The following is an 18,835-nucleotide window of genomic DNA, read 5'->3' on the forward strand; positions in this document are numbered from 1 at the left end:
TTCCACCTCGGTCCGACAGAGCTGGGTTCACTCTCTGTATCGAACTGTGGTACGGACGGGCTGTGTGCTAGCGCCATGTTAACTGTCTGGTTTCTAACTATCTGGCTCACTTACATTACAGCCGGTTGCTTTCACTCCGAACTTTTCTTCCACATGCAAATGTCCGCTGTCCAGGAGATGTTTTCGTTATTATTGATCCTCGTCGCCAGTGTAGTATTTAGGTGTACTATCATGAATGATCAGGCTGAGCTTTGCGTACCGTGCTTTTATTACTCTGCAACCATATACACTCCCACTCTCAAAACATAGTGAACATATCCCTCCGCCTCTCACGTATACCAACGTGATGACGTAAACAGTATGTGCAGGTTTACTGGTACGATCTGAATGTTACACTGGATTTGCTAATTCAGACAGGAGAGAGAACTAATTAGTGAAATCAGCTGACTGAGTTCATGGGTGGAATAAACATATGGCAGGACTTCTACTCATTGGGCCCTGGATTTCCCACCTCTGGTTAGAAGCTCTGGCAGATGAAGCAACCAAAACACACTCCTCAGTTTCAATGTTATGTGTACAAATAAAAACCTTACATGTTTGTGTTTGATTTGTTCATTAAATAAATTATTTTACCATTAAAGTGCGACAATTAAAATATAAAATGAGCTTATATGATTCAATAAGATCTAATGTAGGCCTTCTCTCTCTCTCTCTCTCTCTCTCTCTCTCTCTCTCTCTCTCTCTCTCTCTCTCTCTCTCTCTCTCTCTCTACACACACACACACACACACAATGAATAAGGACATTGTCTGATAGGATCATCTGTTATTAAATGTGCTTATGACACTACTGATAGTGCTTAATCAACTGTAGGAATGACAGAAAGTTGATAAAGTTTTTTATTATTTTTATTATTTTTGGCTGTTGCCATTGCTCTAAATACAAACCATTCACCAAACACCAACACCCCTCTCCCCTAATCCCACCCTAAACCCAAATACCAACACCAAATTACCTAAAATCACCAAAAAGTCCAAAGATTTTACAAAAACAAAAAGACACAACAAAAAATAATAATAGCCTAAGTAGCAAAAAATAAATTTTGCTTATTTAAATGTAATATAGGCTATTGATTAACTTTCAAAGTACAGCACTCTCCTCACAAACACATCAACCAGACTGAGGCAACAATGACTCGTTAAATACGATCTGGAGTTCGAGCCTTCTGGTCCAAAGCGAAACGCGCACGTGACTGGAGAGAAAGTGAGGCTTCGTTTGTCATCGATCACGTGGCTCTAGTAAACCAATACACACCCCGATACGGGGCTTCACTAGAAATTGTTTCGCTTGTGTGATACGCGCATCGAAGCTTCAGTGTCATGTAACATCACTACTTTCAGGGCGAGCGTGTTGAGGAAGGTTTGTTCTCTGAGCTCGAGGCAGAAGTAAAGCGATAAAATGATCATCATCATTGAAGATAAGGTAAGAGCGATAGCTTGATTCAATACTAGCTATGTTTCCATCACCACGTTTTTATCCGAATTAAGTGATATCGAATGAAAAATGCCTTATGGAAACAGTAAAATTCTATTGAATTTATCGACTCAAATGAAATACGTTCGGTCTCATCGGATTTTATCTTGATCGATATACGGCTTAAATGCGATAAACGCTGATGGAAACGTTATTTGCCGAATAAATAATGAATTGCGATTAAGTTTTAGGTCATTTTATGGTTGCAACCCGCCACAAAACATAGAAGAAGAAGTTTTTGTTCATTTCCGCCCAGTATTTCCGCTCTGTTTGCACCTCTTATATACTGTCTGATGGTTTGCACACATTTCGGGTGTCAACAAAGACAGAAGTGGACAAACGAGGGGACGAGATACTTTTTTAATTTTATTTACCAGAAAAATAAAACGGCTATTTTAAATAGCAAAAATCTAAGAAATGCCATAATAGTCAAACAATGTCGCTATCAGCTGGCAAGTAGCCTACTATTATGGAAGTGTTTTCCTAACATAATTAAAATGAAAATCAAAATGCTTAAAAAGATCAAATAATAAATCAAAGTCTCAAAACAACTGTTCAAATGATAAATCAAATGGTCAAAATATTAAATAATAAATCAAACTCTCAAATGGCTGCACAAATTATAAATCAAATGCTCAAATGCAATTTCATTTCCTCATTCGGATTTGATTTTTAATTTTCATTATCAACCCAGTAGGCTATAAACCTGTCATAATTAAATCTATAAGTCAATGCTCAAATGATAAATCAAATGCTCAAACGGAAGCCGGAAATGAGCCGTCAATCAAGTAGTGTGGGCGGAGCTTTGAGAGAGAACGGGCCGGGGTACCTCAGCCGCTATCTGTGTACATTACTGTGTTTACCTCATCGATGACATCGATTTTTTTTTTTTTTTTTGTATATAAAATGGACAAAAGTTTAATAACTAAACTTTTAAGGAATGCAGCAGAGGCCCTGGAGCAGAGCTCATTAACAACAGGTGAAGCAGTCGATTCAATAATTGGTAAACACATTTTCAGGTGACACCTTTTATGTTCCCTGTATGAAATAAAAATGAATAAATATGACTAAAACCATATATTGCTATTATTACCTTCTTTATTATTTTTCACATTCAAGATGCATGGGTGCAACATAACATTCTAATCATTATTAATTAACATACAATTTCAGAGGGCACTAATTAAATCAATCAAGTTAATAAATGGTGTTATAAATTGGGGAGATGACCACACAATATTGCCACCTGAATTTCTATTTTTGCTGTCACATTCCAATAATGGATCCAAAAATGTATGAAGAAAACATGAGCTATAAAACTCAAGGAACATATACCCATTTGGCATAAAAAAAAATCTATAGTTATAATTATATAATTATTCTAGACAGTGGAGATAATAATTCCACATACAGGAGTAAGGTATAGTGATATAACAAGACTTGATACAAACAAAAAGCCCATACTTGTCCATGGACTATAGCTTTCTTATAATTTACTTGCCAGCAACTATTAGAACATCAAAAATAACCTATCCTGCAATTTCAGTTTAAATGAGCCTATTTCTTTCATTGGGCCTTCAGAACCTCTTTAAACCTTAATAAACATTGCACTGAAATAAATTTGAAAATAAAAAAGCTGGTTTGAATTGACAGATGGGGAAAAACTCACTTCGAATAAAAAAATTTAATTAAAAAATTAAAAACACTTTCAAGTTTCGGAAAAAATAAAATACTTTTTAAACCTTTCGGCTTCCCGTACATTCAGTTGTGCTTCTTGCTCGTATAGAGAATGGGCAACGACGTCATGACGCAGTGCATTCTGGGTAGCGGCGGCCATCTTTTAGGACACGGCTGTTGTAACTCCAAGAGGCAGCTGGTGGCGGTAATTCTTTGTTTTCCAAACGAGGTTGTATAGAGAAGAAGAAAAAAGGTAAACAAACACACATGGACCGTGCGAAGATCAAGATCAAGGTTATCTACCGAGAGAAGCTGAACAAGGAAGCAAAGGAGCGCTATTTGGAGAAAATAAAGGCAATTAACAGGCTCGATCCGTATGAACACAAAGAGTGGTCGACTGATCTGAACAAGCTACCGCAAACAACATTTCCTGACGTGTTTTCTTACCTTGTTTGTGGTGTGAGCGCATACACATTTGAGCAATTCCGAAATTATAAATCTCTTGAGGCCCATCACCAGTTTACTAATGGTTGGGTTCAGGACCTGGAGATTTACAAACTCGACGACCAGAAAATCGTCGTTCGCACAAAGGTAGGTAATCACCACGCACCAGACACACCTCTCTGTCACCATACTAAACGTAACAACAACACTGCAATTTAAACTCTGCGTCGTATATATTTTCTTTTTTTACTTAGGAAACATTTTGGTTAAGTTGTTTACTTTTATTAAATGTAATTTCCAGGCGAAACGCTGTTGTTGTTGTTTTTGCACTGGTCTAGACTAGTTTCTGTACTAAATCAGAATCAGATTTATTATATAAACACAAATAAAGAACTAGTAAAGAGATAAAAAAAATACATGTCTACAAAAAATACACTGGAGATTAGGGCTGGGCGATTTAAATCGCGATATTGTTATGCGCATCTCGTCAGTAAAGCCGGTTCCTTGATTAGTAGTAAATCACCATCACCTGCTTTCAGATGGAGCGGCATTTAGGGCTGAGGAGATAATTAAGTGATTAATTTAGTGATGATTGAGCATTATTGAAGACACCTGATGTTAACAAGCAGAATCACTGAAGAAGAAAATCACAAATTGTAAGTTACCATTAAGGTGATGGGTGTTTGCTTTAGTTGGGCTCTAGACCATTATATGTTTACTTAAATATTTACTGTTGTTTGTCTGCTGTTATTGATTTATAGCAGTTAAATGAACAAAGTAAAATGTTATCTTATAGTGTTGGTTATGTTTTGACATAATCATGCTGTGATCTGAAAAATGAAACATATTGAGATAGTTTGGTTTAACTTGTTAGCAGCAGTTTAGTGATCCTTCAGCCTATGATTATCAGTACTTTACTTATAATTCAAAATATTTAATAAACATTGTTCTGATTAAAAAGACGTTCAGACATATTCATTTAAAACACAGACATCAATAATCAGCCTGTGAATCTCAACAATGGTGACAATAATAAAGCATGTTGCAGTGGCTGCCACCAATCACAACTCATTAATGGCTCCCATCATGCATTGCGGTATGAATAAATTATGATCTGAATTGACTATTCTGCTCCTCACCATTGTTGAGATTCATAGACTGAATCTTGACATCTCTGTGTGCCTAAAAGAATAATTTTTTTTTTTAAAACAACTTTTAAGAAATCCTTTTATATTATATCAAAAATTCTGGCCATTTATTCAGATTCACAGTTATGCTGTAGCCAACAACATAAATCGAAGTCAGAAAGAAGGATTTTAATGAGTTCAGTGATCAAGACCAAATGATGATTGTCATAATATAACCAACACCATCAGATCACTTTTGATTCTTTGTTCAACTGGCAGTTTTAACTCAGATACAACCACCAAACAAAATCTAAAGTATTCATAAAAGGGTCAGAGCCCAACTGAAGCAACTACCCATCACAATAATGGTAACTTACAATTTGCGATTTTCTCCTTCAGCGATTCTACTTGTTAACATCAGGTGTCTTCAATAATGCTCAATCATCACTAAATTAATCACTTAGTTATCTCATTAACTTAAACACTCTTGAGTGTGGACTCATACACTCCCAGGAGTGTTAATTTAACACTGGAGGTTTTGCTGTGTACAAAGAGCCGTAGTTAACTGACAAGCTGAGCCATATCGCATTAAATATCGCTGGCGATACGTCCGCGATATTGATGCGATATGGCTCAGCTTGTCAGTTAATTACGGCTCTTTGTAGTAAATGCCGCTCCATCTGAAAGCAGGTGATGGCGATTTACTACTAATCAAGGAACCGGCTTCACTGATGAGATGCGCATAACAATATCGCGATTTAAATCGCCCAGCCCTACTGGAGATTTGACTATGAATTTACAACTATTTTCACTGGTGTGTAAATGTGAAGTGAAGGCTATTTGAATATATATATACATATAATTCATTTTATGCTTATCAGTGTTATTTATGTCTTAGGTTTTGCACTCTCAACGCCTCAATGAACCTCCACTCAAGCCATGGGTGATCCTCAATATCAGTGGGCAAGTGGAGTGTGCACACTGCACATGCATGGCTGGCATAGCGGAGTCTTGCACACATGTCGGGGATACGGACTCGTATTGGCTGCACAAGTCCGTGTGGACACACAACAACACTTTCAAACTTGTCACCTCTACTTGAAATTCTACACACTCACAGTAAGGCTGTTTGCCTTTCTGGAATGGAGGGCTACTACCAAAATTATGCAGACCCTGTTAAGCCATGTGTAGTCCCAAAGTCCCTACAGCACCTTCGTGACCCGGGGAAGGATGGATGTGAACTGTCTGTCCTGCAGCAGCATTGTGAGGGCCTCACACACATGGTAGCGGTAACAGAGGCAAAGGTGGTTGCGGTGGAAGCTCAGACAAGACAGCAGCATCGATCCCCTGCCTGGTACACATCAAGAGCAGGAAGAATAACAGCTTCCAACATCCATGCCGTAACCTCCGTGCCCTAAAATCCCACAATGCCTTGCGTTACTGTGATCTGCTGACGTCACGATCCCACGCTCTATTCAGTTCTGATGTTACGTATGGTAACTCGGCAACTACGCATGACTTGTAGGCTAGTATGATTGCCTAAAGGGAACAGAATCGACTGCTTCACCTGTTGTCAATGAGCTCTGCTCCAGGGCCTCTGCTGCATCCCTTAAAAGTTTAGTTATTAAACTTTTGTCCATTTTATATAAAAAAAAAATCGATGTCATCGATGAGGTAAACACAGTAATGTACACAGATAGCGGCTGAGGTACCCCGGCCCGTTCTCTCTCAAAGCTCCGCCCACACTGCTTGATTGACATTCCTCATTTGCATTTGATTTATCATTTCCGGCTTCCGTTTGAGCATTTGATTTATCATTTGCGATGTGCGTTTTAGTATTTGATTTGCCATTTTTGATGTGCGTTTGAGCATTTGATTTATAATTTGAGCATTTGATTTATAATTTGAGTATTGACTTATAGATTTAATTATGGCTAAAACGGGTGGATTGTGACATTCCTAATATTCACGGGCGGGGATGCGAGCGGATAATGAACTCCTTGCGGGTGGGCAGCGGATGAACAATATGTGCAATATTTGTATGTCTAAATTACCATTACACATACGCAAATGTGTGTTTTAATCAGGCAATCCTTAAAAATATTCTTGTTTGCCGTAACCCGACCGATGCTGTCAATTTAGGACCAACTCAATTAATTATTTTTCCCCCTTTTAGTCCTACCGACTTGCCGGTTGTAAATTTGTAAAAAAAAACAAATGTAAATGCAATAAAATTATATTAATTATATTTTAGTAGGCTAAGTATTGTGTATATAAATTGCCCATATATAGGCCTACATACAAACATAGGCTACGCTCTTTCTTTTAAATAATAACCCGTGGCGTCAGATTAAGGGCTGTATGCTATGTGAAATGAAACCGAAATCGCGACACTCTGGCCAAGAACCTACAATTAAAACTTTCACAGAGACATCAAACAGGCATTTAAAACACCAAATATTAAGAATTGGTAGGCTATATCAAGCAAAATAATATTGATCGAAAAACTTATCTCTCCCCCCACATGCTCACCGGCAACGCTCCGACATTAAATTTCTCTGTACTGTAGGGCAGGCTAATAGGCCTATGTGTTGTAGCCCATTCATTAAAAAACTATTTAGTTTCATATTCATGTTTAAATAAAATAATATAGGCCCTATATATTTTTAAATTTCATGTTGATTAAATGAAAAGTGAAAAGCATGAATAAGATAAGATGATCCCGAATATCGGGAGACAAATGGAGTGGGCAGCCATGATTTTGACCACTTTAAGTTTGTTTTTGTAAAAAGACTTTCTTTAAAGTGAATTTCGTTTTGTATTAATTGTATCTTGATTTTAATCAATGTTTCATCAACCAATTTCCTGGATTTAATAAATAAGAGCTAAATATAGCAGGCAATTTAATCAGGACACGGAAGCGCCGGCGCGTGAACTGGAGGTAGCCTGCTACTTGAAACGGCTACAAAGAGCACTTTAGCGCTCATTAGCCCATTCATGAGGCTATTGTGATGTAGAGAGATATGCGAGATAAAAAATAAAGAACTTTAATTGGAATGATTTTAGCTTGTGTGTGATTTATTGTGGGCACGGGTCGGGTAACAGGCCAAATATTAACGGGTCTGGGCGCGGCGGGTGCAGATTTAATTTTGATATTATCACGGGTGACGGGTCGGATCTGGTGCTGAACTTTGTGGGTACGGGCGGGGGCGGGTCTCCAAAAATGGACCTGTGCAGGACTCTAAGCACTATTAAAACTTGTGCAATATTGATCATTTGTTGGTAGATGGCGCGATCCATTTTGTCTAGCAAAACTTTGTTCGCTAATGTTTGCTTGAATGTTGTGCGATTCAGTGTGAAAATGAATGGAAACACCTTAAAATGTCTCAAATCAATTCGATATACCAATTTGATCGCAAAACAGCATGTGACGTCATTACGCACAGGTTTTTATTCGCTTTAAAGCCGTTGGATGGAAACACTTTCACCAGCTTTATTCGCATGAGTTTTTTTTTACCGAACTTCAGATAATTCAATTGACAAGTGGATGGAAACATAGCTAGAGCTTCATGTAAAAATTAATTCGACCAAAAAATAAGCAAATTCACGCGGTATGACTAGGGATGACACGTTTTGCTGACTAGCACGAGAGCCTTAGCTGCCCACCAAACCGATTTCAATTAAGTTTGTCGAAAATGTAACAGCCCTTTGTAAGAATTCACAAAGTATTACCAAAGGATAAAATTAAATATGCTAGTTCAGGTTGTTAAAAATATAGTTACTTAGCCTATCTGCTAACCGGTTCTTCACACCATACGTAATGTCGAACGTTACCTAGCCACAACAACAGTCGAAAGCTAAAAATGATAAAAGCCCCCCCAAATGCCACTCTCATATCACTGTCATATTCGCTTTCCCAACAGTTTTGTTGTAAAATTATGAACCAATGCACGTGAAATAACGTTACATAATTTTACGGCAGCTGGCAAGCCACTATGTTACACAGCTTCCTGCTTATGACAACGCAATGTCGTCTCATCCTACCGAAAAAAAAAAAAACGTTTTCTCATAAACGGTTTTTACTTGAATAACTAATATATCACACTCTGACTCCTGTATCATTTTGTTTATTTCTGTGATCGCGGCCTGATGAGAGGAAGCGCGCCATCATATCACGTGGGTTGGACTCTTCCGAGTTTTTTTCTTTTCGATAATTTGCCGCAGTGAAAGAGGCAAGACAGTATAGACCTTATGCGCCAGAGAAACGAGGGCGCCGCCATTTTTAGAATATTGTCTTTGAACTTCCGTTTTTGCGGTTGCTCTGTATATTCCGGCATTGCTGTCCAGGAGTAATTAGCTTTTGAAGTGGATTTACTTAATATAAAGTTAACGAAAGTTATCATGAGGATTGTAATGTTTAAAGCAGATGTCTTAACAAATGTCAGTAGACCGGGAAGATTTTAAAACGAGCCGTTCATTCATAAATACGCAAGATCGCTGTGAAAATAAAACCGGAAGTCAAAAGACAACGAGTGCAGCGCTGAAAAGGGGCGGGGCTACATAAGGTCTATACAAGGACATCATTAACTGTCATCATGTTGACTTCCTCTTACTATTTGTTTGAATTTATGCAAGCTAATAAATAGCCTATTTTTAAGGTTACAAAATATTGACAGGTGGTCTACCATTGTGGTTTCTGTGTTGTAATTAGAGGGCATGTGGTCAGTATACCAGTTTAATTATAGCCTATAAATAGCAAATGAGATGCACAAAATACGCATTTAAGCATTATTAACTATATTCCTTTTAAATAACAGTTCTATAAACAAGCAAATAATTAATTATTGACAAAAATGTAGCCATTTAGTTTATTTCTTCCCCACTAATGAAAATTCTAAAAGCAGACAAAGCATCAAGCTTTGTGCATCATCAAGCAATGCACACAGACTAATAAAAGCTGGTCTGGAACAGCATGTGAGTGGAGTGGCTGGTTTTACTCCACAGTTTGGAATGATGTAGCCTAAAGGCAGATAACAAGGTTCATGTAATCATGACTTTGTAATTTATTACAAACATATTGTTGCCTGTATAAAAATAAAGGTCCACAGTGGCATTGTCTTGTTTTTAAAAATAGCTCTTTATGGAATTGGTGATGAAATCCAGCATTGACTTGTGTTCACAGGACGGCTTTGACAAAGCTCTGGCTGAGGCTGGTGATAAGCTTGTAGTGGTTGACTTTACAGCCACGTGGTGTGGGCCTTGTGAGGACATTGCACCTTTTTACAAAGTAAGTAACCTTTGTTTTTTTGCATCTGAATCCTTATATTCATTGGGTTGTTGGAATTAACTTAATTGACTCGCTTGTAGGGTCTGTCTGAAAATCCTTCCTATGCTAATGTGGTCTTCCTCGAAGTGGACGTGGATGATGCACAGGTGAGTTTTCTATTGGAGTTTTTTTGTTAGAGCTGTAGTGTTAGGCTATAAAATAATTAATGCCAACTCATGTCACATAATTTGCTGCACCAATACAAAACTGTATTATGCATCTGCAAACATAGTAGTCAATAATGTTTGAGCTTCCCTTGACCTTATTTGAGTTCCCTATGTATGTTTGTGGATCAATGTTTATTTGTGAATATAAGCCTAAATTAAATCTGTTCAATATATAAAGCAATCGTGCCTCTTCAGAAAACTTGGATTAAAGCGCTTGATTCATGTGGATTTATTTTCAGATCTCTTTATGAACGTTTTGAAGTGTCAGTTTCGAGTGAAAAGTCAATAGAGAGACAGAAATCTCTCAGATTAAAAAAAATAATATTATCTTCGTTTGTGTTCCGAACGAAAGTCTTATGGTTTTGGAATGACATGAGGTAGAGTAGGCCTAAAATACCGTAGCCATATTTCTATCCAAAGTTGCAAATTTGACCAAAATTGGAATATCGCATTTGCTAATAAAGCACAGCTTCCATCCAGTGAGACAAAGAGGAGAAAATCGTCACTTCCTGATAAATTGCCAAATATCACTAAATGTAAGTGTAATGTAAATGTCTTTTTCCATATTATAAATTACTTGCGCATGAGACTGCGAACGCAATAAATGCAGTCATGTTATCTTTTGTTCAGAGGTGGATGCCTGCTCTCTGGGAACGCAGTTGAGTAACGTGTATCTGTTGGTTAAAACTAGTCAGAATTCCTTGTAAAGCTTTTTCTTTCATGAATCTTATTGTTTATTCTACTGCAACCATAGTTGCTCATAGTGTTTAGGCCCAAATCCCTTTGGATAAAAGAAATGCTCTCATCACCTAACCTTTTTTTTTTATTTTTAAGTTTTTTTTGTTTTGTAAAATAGTTGGGCAAATATTTGCTGTGTGGTCATAGGTATTGTATGTGCAATACAATGTGAAATTTCTGTATAGGGAAGTACCTGTAACAGTCACATAGGCAGAAACAAGTAATAAAAACTCAGTGAGTGTTTTAGCGCAATTTTCTGACGTCATGGGATCACAACACTAAGAGATAGTAAATCTTTTTTTTTTGTGCGTTCCCGAGATTAGACCTTCCTTAACATAATGCCGAAAACCCGAAGTCTCTAGGTGGTCTGGTTGAGGAGGAGATAGAAGTGCAAGATTGGTGCGCACAGACAGAACAGAAATCATGAGTTAACAATCGCAATTTTGTCCGGTGGAAAATTGCGCTAAAAAATTGCATCTATGTATTGTTTGCTGTTTTAACGCATGAAATGCACCACTAGAGGGTAGCAGAATTAGAATAAAGTATGAAATGGTGTGGTTACATTTCAGTCACACTTTTGTTTTTGCTTTCATTACTTGCTCTGAATGTGCCCCGCAAGTCTCATTAGCTCAAAGCATTAGAATGAGAGCAATAAAAAGTCCTAAGCAATATAAAAGTTACATTCTGTGTTTTTCAGGATGTAGCCCAGTCTTGTGAGGTCAAAGTTATGCCAACATTCCACTTCTACAAGAACGGGAAGAAGGTTGGTTCTGTTGTCTTTCCTGAGTGCTACATAAAACTTTTAATTGAACTAATATTAGTCACATATTAACCGTAAAAAGTTACAAATATGTCTCTATGAATATGCATTAGGGCTGGGCGATTTAAATCGCGATATTGTTATGCGCATCTCGTCAGTAAAGCCGGTTCCTTGATTAGTAGTAAATCACCATCACCTGCTTTCAGATGGAGCGGCATTTAGGGCTGAGGAGATAATTAAGTGATTGATTTAGTGATGATTGAGCATTATTGAAGACACCTGATGTTAACAAGTAGAATCACTGAAGGAGAAAATCACAAATTGTAAGTTACCATTAAGGTGATGGGTGTTTGCTTTAGTTGGGCTCTAGACCATTATATGTTTACTTCAATATTTACTGTTGTTTGTCTGCTGTTATTGATTTATAACAGTTAAATGAACAAAGTAAAATGTTATCTTATAGTGTTGATTATGTTTTGACATAATAATGCCGTGATCTGAAAAAGGAAACTTATTGAGATAGTTTGGTTTAACTTGTTAGCAGCAGTTTTGTGATTCTTCAGCCTATAATTATCAGTACTTTACTTATAATTCAAAATATTTAATAAACATTGTTCTGATCAAAAGACATTCAGATAAATTAATTTAAAACACAGACATCAATAATCAGCCTGTGAATCTCAACAATGGTGACAATAATAAAGCATGTTGCAGTGGCTGCCACCAATCACAACTCATTAATGGCTCCCATCATGCATTGCGGTATGAATAAATTATGATCTGAATTGTCTATGACAATTTACTTCTCCTAATTGAATATTCTGCTCGTCACCATTGTTGAGATGCATAGACTGAATCTTGACATCTCTGTGTGCCTAAAAGAATGATTTTTTTTTAAACAACTTTTAAGAAATCCTTTATATTATATCAAAAATTCTGGGCAATTATGCAGATTCACAGTTATGCTATAACCAACAACATAAATCGAAGTCAGAAAGAAGGATTTTAATGAGTTCAGTGATCAAGACCAAATGATGATTGTCATAATATAACCAACACCATCAGATCACTTTTTTTCTTTGTTCAACTGGCGATTATAATTCAGATACAACAGCCAAACAAAATCTAAAGTTAACAATATATGGGTCAAGAGTCCAACTAAAGCAACCATTGATCGTCATAACGGTGGCTCACAATTTGTGATTTTCTCCTTCAGTGATTCTGCTTGTTAACATCAGGTGTCTTCAATAATGCTCAATCATCACTAAATTAATCACTTAATTATCTCCTCAGCCCTAAATGCCGCTTCATCTGAAAGCAGGTGATGGCGATTTACTACTAATCAAGGAACCGGCTTTACTGACGAGATGCGCATAACAATATCGCGATTTAAATCGCCCAGCCCTAATATGCATGTAGTGTTTAATTTATTTCCAGTTATTGTTTGGATGATTTAATCACTTGTTTTCTGTTGTAGCTGGATGGTTTCTCGGAGCCCAACCAGGCTAAACTGGAAGAGATGGTGAACAAATACAAAAACTAAGCCTGATTTGACATTCATAAATGTTTCCTGTGCAGCCCAAGCTCAAATTTCACTTACAATAACTGCCCACTTGTTTTGTTATTCATCAAGGCAGTTTAATTTTCTAATCGTTTTACGATTTTAGCAGAATCTGCCTTACAAAATCTGTCAACCATTTCCATAATGAATGATTACCTCCGTATGTCTATGTGTTCACACGTAACTAATTAAATGTCTTCTTCTTTTTTTTTTTTTAAATCAATTAACGGAATTATTAAATAAATAAAAATCTTATGGACAATGTTGTTTTTGTTCTAAAGAAGTTTTCAAACGAATCTTGCCGGGGAAGTGTATTTCTGCACCACTAGCTAGTTTATTGTCCCAGGCCATGATGTGATGGATGCTTGTTGTTTGCTTGTTCTATTCATGCCTTGTATTGTTTAAGATTTCTCTAAAATCTTTGTCCAAAGTAATTTTTGTAGCTGCATAAATTGCTAGTGGCCTGCTTACAACATCAGCTCTAAGTTTTGTGTCTGCATGGTGATCACAATAATGCAATCCATAGCAGTTCATCTTTGTCTTTGCCAAGGAGATCTTATAAGCCAAGCATTAGCACCCTTACATCCTGATAAACAGGTAATACAGAGAGTGGCTGTGTGCGTAACTTGGACCAATCTTAACCCTAATCTCTAACTTGCATCAACCTTGATCTCTTCTCAAACATTGTATGAGTAGTTCCACCATTATTTTTTTTTTGCTTTATGAGTCTGTTGCAAAATATTGTTTATCAATAGCTTTTCCATATAGATTATGGTGTAGCATCAAGTCAACAGTTTGCCCTGTTATTTAGCAGTCACGCTTTTGCTTTATTTCATACCAGACCACTTTGTATTCTCCATCTGGTTTTAGGGTTATTAAAACATTCGCACAAGAGGCAGGCATCATTGGGCAAGCTTAGAGCATGTACTATTACTTTTTATTTGTTCTCTCTCTAATTTAGCATCTCCTTGTTGCTGGAGGGCTTAACTGAACCCCTGCTGCCTCCAGTTGCATTTGTCAGTTTACTTAATTGTGATAGTATGGGTTGATTCATTTTGTAATGATGACACATGAACGAGTAGCCTAAATATCCTCCATGAATGCAGGAGGAAGAAAACTGGTTGCAGTGATTATTCAATTAAAAACATTTGCTCAAATGCTTTAAAAGCTAGATCATAATATCTAAGTTCTGAAAGATTAAAGTAAATCAATAATTAATTTCACATTTATTTGTATAGTGCTTTTCACAAAGCAGCTTTACAGAAAATGCATGTTTCTTTATTGCAATTTAGAGTGATGTGTTAGCAGAGGTGGCTGTGTCAAAGTAATGCAGTTAGCTAACATCATGTATTCAATTAGACAGAAAACAGTGAGCTCGTGAAAGCAATTATTACGTGATCATGAAGAACATTTGAAAATTTGACAGTGGTGTATGTGGATTCAGAGTTGGAGTCATCTGAAGCCCTTGCAAGTGTCGGAGCCATCCCTTTACACGTGTTGGGGCATCTGAAATCTTCATAAGAGTCTGGATCTAAACTGGAGCTGGCGTAATGTCTAGTTCTGTCAGGTCCATTAAGTCAAGAACACAGACAATAAAAATAATTAAAGAATTTATATTGAATAGATTGCAAACAGGTTGATGTTCCTGAATTGAAATTTGGCGGTATGGCTCTGTTCAGGGAGTCCTCTGACCTTTCATGAGCACCATGAAATAGCAGAGAGTCAGAGGACAGCAGCAGCAGCATTAGGGAACGCTCACAGTTTAGGACTGTGAGAGCTAAAATATCCCCCCTGTGAACAGAGCAGGCAACATGACATAAAGCAAATGCCACGTTATGCATAAGGAGGAGCTGGGGAGGTGGCGGGCAGCAGAAGCGAGCAGCAAGCATGTATGAGCAACTGAATGTGCTTTAAATAGGGCGCCTTGTTTGAGCTTTGGCCATTGAGCAGCGAGGGGAGTTAACGAGCTAATGCAGCTCAGCTGGAGCAGATCAGCTGGCGGGACAGTGTTGTTAGCAAACAGCATTAGCAGCGTCTTGACTACCTGGCCTGCCAGAACTGACGCTGACGCTCAATTAATGGGTATCCCAATGTAGAAAGAGATAAGCAAATGGAAAATAATTAGAACTTTATAGGTAACTAGCGTAGAGATGATAAAATTGGGATCATATTTTCTTGACCTGGTAAGAAAGCTGGTAAGGCCTGAAAGCTGCATTTTGGACCAAGTGTAGCTTGTTTATTGAGGATGCAGGACAACCTTTTGACTTATAAGGACTGTCCGGCCTGTCCGTTGGGAGGAATGTTCCTGGGGCAGCATGCTTTGTTGGTCCTGGAACAAAATCCTGTAACGTTATAACCCTAGTGAAAAAATAAATAAATACTTTATTGTATTTGAAATATATTACATTCATATTATATATATTATATGTTATATTTATATATTACATATAGTACATTGCAAATATACTTTTTATAAATAATAATAAACTATATATTTTTTTACTATCTTTAAATATATTAAAAGTATATTAGCATCATGCTTTAATCTATTTTCACAATACAACTTTTAACACACTTTAAAATATTTGTAAAATGTATAAAATGTATTTTAGAAAAATATAGCTTACTTGAAGTGAAAATTCAGTTTATTTTTTAAAATGTATTTATTTGCACTTTATTAAAAATATATTTTAGGTATATTTTTACTGTGTGCTGGAAATGATCATCTATCTAATTACAGGAACGTCTGTCTGTGTGTGTGTGACCGATGGATTTCAAACTAGACAGGTGTCTTGCTACGGGCAGTGACTTGGCAGTGCAGTGCCAAGTTTGATGTTGTTTGGATTAGAAATGCAAAAGATATCATTAAACATATCAGTAAAAGAAGCACACATTGGCTTTTGGCCACTCCCCCTCTCACACTGACACTGAGTGAGCACAGCGCAGGACCAGAGACAGAGAGGGTCGAAGAAAGCAGCAGAGCTTAAGTAGCATTTTCTCGGAGTTCACTGTGTAGCCTGCTCCCTGAATTTTCGCGCTTATTCATTTGTGGAAGTTAAATGAATCTGTAAGTCAGCTACACTGTTTACTTCTGAATATTATATTTTATTCTGGTGTGCTTAACTTTATGGTGTGAATGAATTTGAATTAATCAACTAACATTTGTTTTTCTTGCAGGAACAACATTCATATGCTTTTAATGTTTCCAAACTCTTTGGGGAAAAACTTGTGACTTTGAGTGTATGTGTCTGTGTGTATAAATACAGAAAGGGGAAGTGAAACTAGACAGTCTGTTAGAATCTTGTGATTAACAAATGAAGTCATAATTAAAACAGAGTTTGCTTTACCTAGTAACAGAGGGGTTTGCATATGAAGAACCAATCAAATAGTGGGGAAATTATGTAATGCAGCCTGACATTTAAGCCATACCTCTATACTATAAAAACTGTTGTATATGTATTTTTCGGTGGGATTCTCAATGGAATTTGTCTGAGATCCTCCGGCCTTGCTTCTTGGGAGAGATTCCCTGAGAACTGCTCGGGAAGATCTCCTGGCCGTGATTAAAGCATTTAAAGGACATTTGCAGGTCTGTTTGTCAATTTATTCCTGCGCAGGAAGCTAGTTTAGGAAGCTAGTTTAGGAAGCTAGTTAGTTTAGGGGAACAAGTTAATACTGAGTTTAGGGAAAAATCTAAGTGGGGACGTCGATTTGGAGACAAGACCCAGGTACCCAGCCAACACAGCCATGTGGGGCCCAAATGGGTTTGACCTGGGCTATCTAACTGGGACCCAGCCAGTTTTGTCCTCGGTTTCCATGTTGGCCCCACATGGGTTTGCCCAGATGAAATGAACACTGCTTAGTGTGCACAGTACAGGCTGTTTAATGTAACACTGAATCAGTGTTGGAGGTAATGAGATAATTAAGTGATTGAATAATGATAGTGCATTATTGATGAACACCTGCTGTTAACAAGCATAATCACTGAAGGAAAGAGAAACACAAGAACTACTTCCAGCCACAACCTTGGATGAAATCAACTGAAGATAAAATACATTACATCTCTCAAGATCAGATTAAACAACTCCACAAACAGCATTACCAGCTTCACTTATTAGTAACTAGACTGACTTTATTTCTGTCAGACGTCTACAGAAGTTCTTATTGAGAATTAACAGAGGTTTAGATGTTGATTACTTATTTGAAAGTAATAGTTTGATTTGATGTTACCATTGTGGCGATCAGTGTGTGCTTTAGTCGGGCTCTTGACTTTTTAACATTAGTTTTTCTCTGTCAGCTGTATCTGTTTGTTGTGGTGAGAACAGCAAGAGAAAATATAATCAGATGCTGTTATCTGATTGATGATAAGAGTATAATCATCATGTAGTGGCTTAGCTCATTGATTATGTGTGAGGTTTATACAGGTAGTATGTCATTCATTTTGTTTTATTGTTGTGATTCTACAGTAAGAGAATAATAGAATTTAATCAGAACGTCAAATGATTTTTAACACACCATTTACATATTTTGGGCTCCTGTAAGATTTACTCGCACACAGATATCATGAATCTCAACAATGGTGACATGCTTCATGGTGCAATGTATTCTGGGAGCTATGGATAAGTTTCATATGATGCACTCAGAATTAGGGCTGGGCGATTTAAATCGCGATATTGTTATGCGCATCCCGTCAGTAAAGCCGGTTCCTTGATTAGTAGTAAATCACCATCACCTGCTTTCAGATGGAGCGGCATTTAGGGCTGAGGAGATAATTAAGTGATTAATTTAGTGATGATTGAGCATTATTGAAGACACCCGATGTTAACAAGCAGAATCACTGAAGGAGAAAATCACAAATTGTAAGTTACCATTAAGGTGATGGGTGTTTGCTTTAGTTGGGCTCTAGACCATTGTATGTTTACTTTAATATTTACTTTTGTTTGTCTGCTGTTATTGAATTATAACAGTTAAATGAATAAAGTAAAATGTGATCTTATAGTGTTGGTTATGTTTTGACATAATCATGCTGTGATCTGAAGAAGGAAACTTATTGAGATAGTTTAGCTTATCTTGTTAGCAGCAGTTTATTGATTCTTCAGCCTATGATTATAAGTACTTTACTTATAATTCTAAATATTTAATGAACATTGTTCTGATCAAAAGACATTCAGATAAATTCATTTAAAACACAGACATCAATAATCAGCCTGTGAATCTCAACAATGGTGACAATAATAAAGCATGTTGCAGTGGCTGCCACCAATCACAACTCATTAATGGCTCCCATCATGCATTGCGGTATGAATAAATTATGATCTGAATTGTCTATGTAATTTACTTTTCCTAATTGAATATTCTGCTCCTCACCATTGTTGAGATGCATAGACTGAATCTTGACATCTGTGTGTGCCTAAAAGAATGATTTTTTTTTTTTTTTGGTTAAAAAACAACTTTTAAGAAATCCTTTATATTATATCAAAAATTCTGGCCATCGAGGTCAGAAAGA

General features: G+C 36.9%; 1 protein-coding gene across 1 annotated transcript; it reads left to right on the forward strand.

Annotated features, from left to right (window-relative positions):
- The first annotated feature begins 1,321 nt into the window (after nucleotides 1–1,321).
- LOC311300439 (thioredoxin-like) lies at nucleotides 1,322–13,594 on the forward strand. Its single transcript, XM_084424706.1, has 5 exons — nucleotides 1,322–1,481; nucleotides 9,963–10,067; nucleotides 10,148–10,213; nucleotides 11,709–11,774; nucleotides 13,249–13,594. Exons 1-5 carry the CDS (start codon nucleotides 1,458–1,460, stop codon nucleotides 13,312–13,314), a joined length of 327 nt encoding a protein of 108 aa, XP_084280832.1. The 5' UTR covers nucleotides 1,322–1,457; the 3' UTR covers nucleotides 13,315–13,594.
- Nucleotides 13,595–18,835: the final 5,241 nt, after the last annotated feature.

The sequence above is a fragment of the Rutilus rutilus genome, assembly GCF_951802725.1.
Source record: "Rutilus rutilus genome assembly, chromosome: 1".
Lineage (NCBI taxonomy): Eukaryota > Metazoa > Chordata > Actinopteri > Cypriniformes > Leuciscidae > Rutilus > Rutilus rutilus.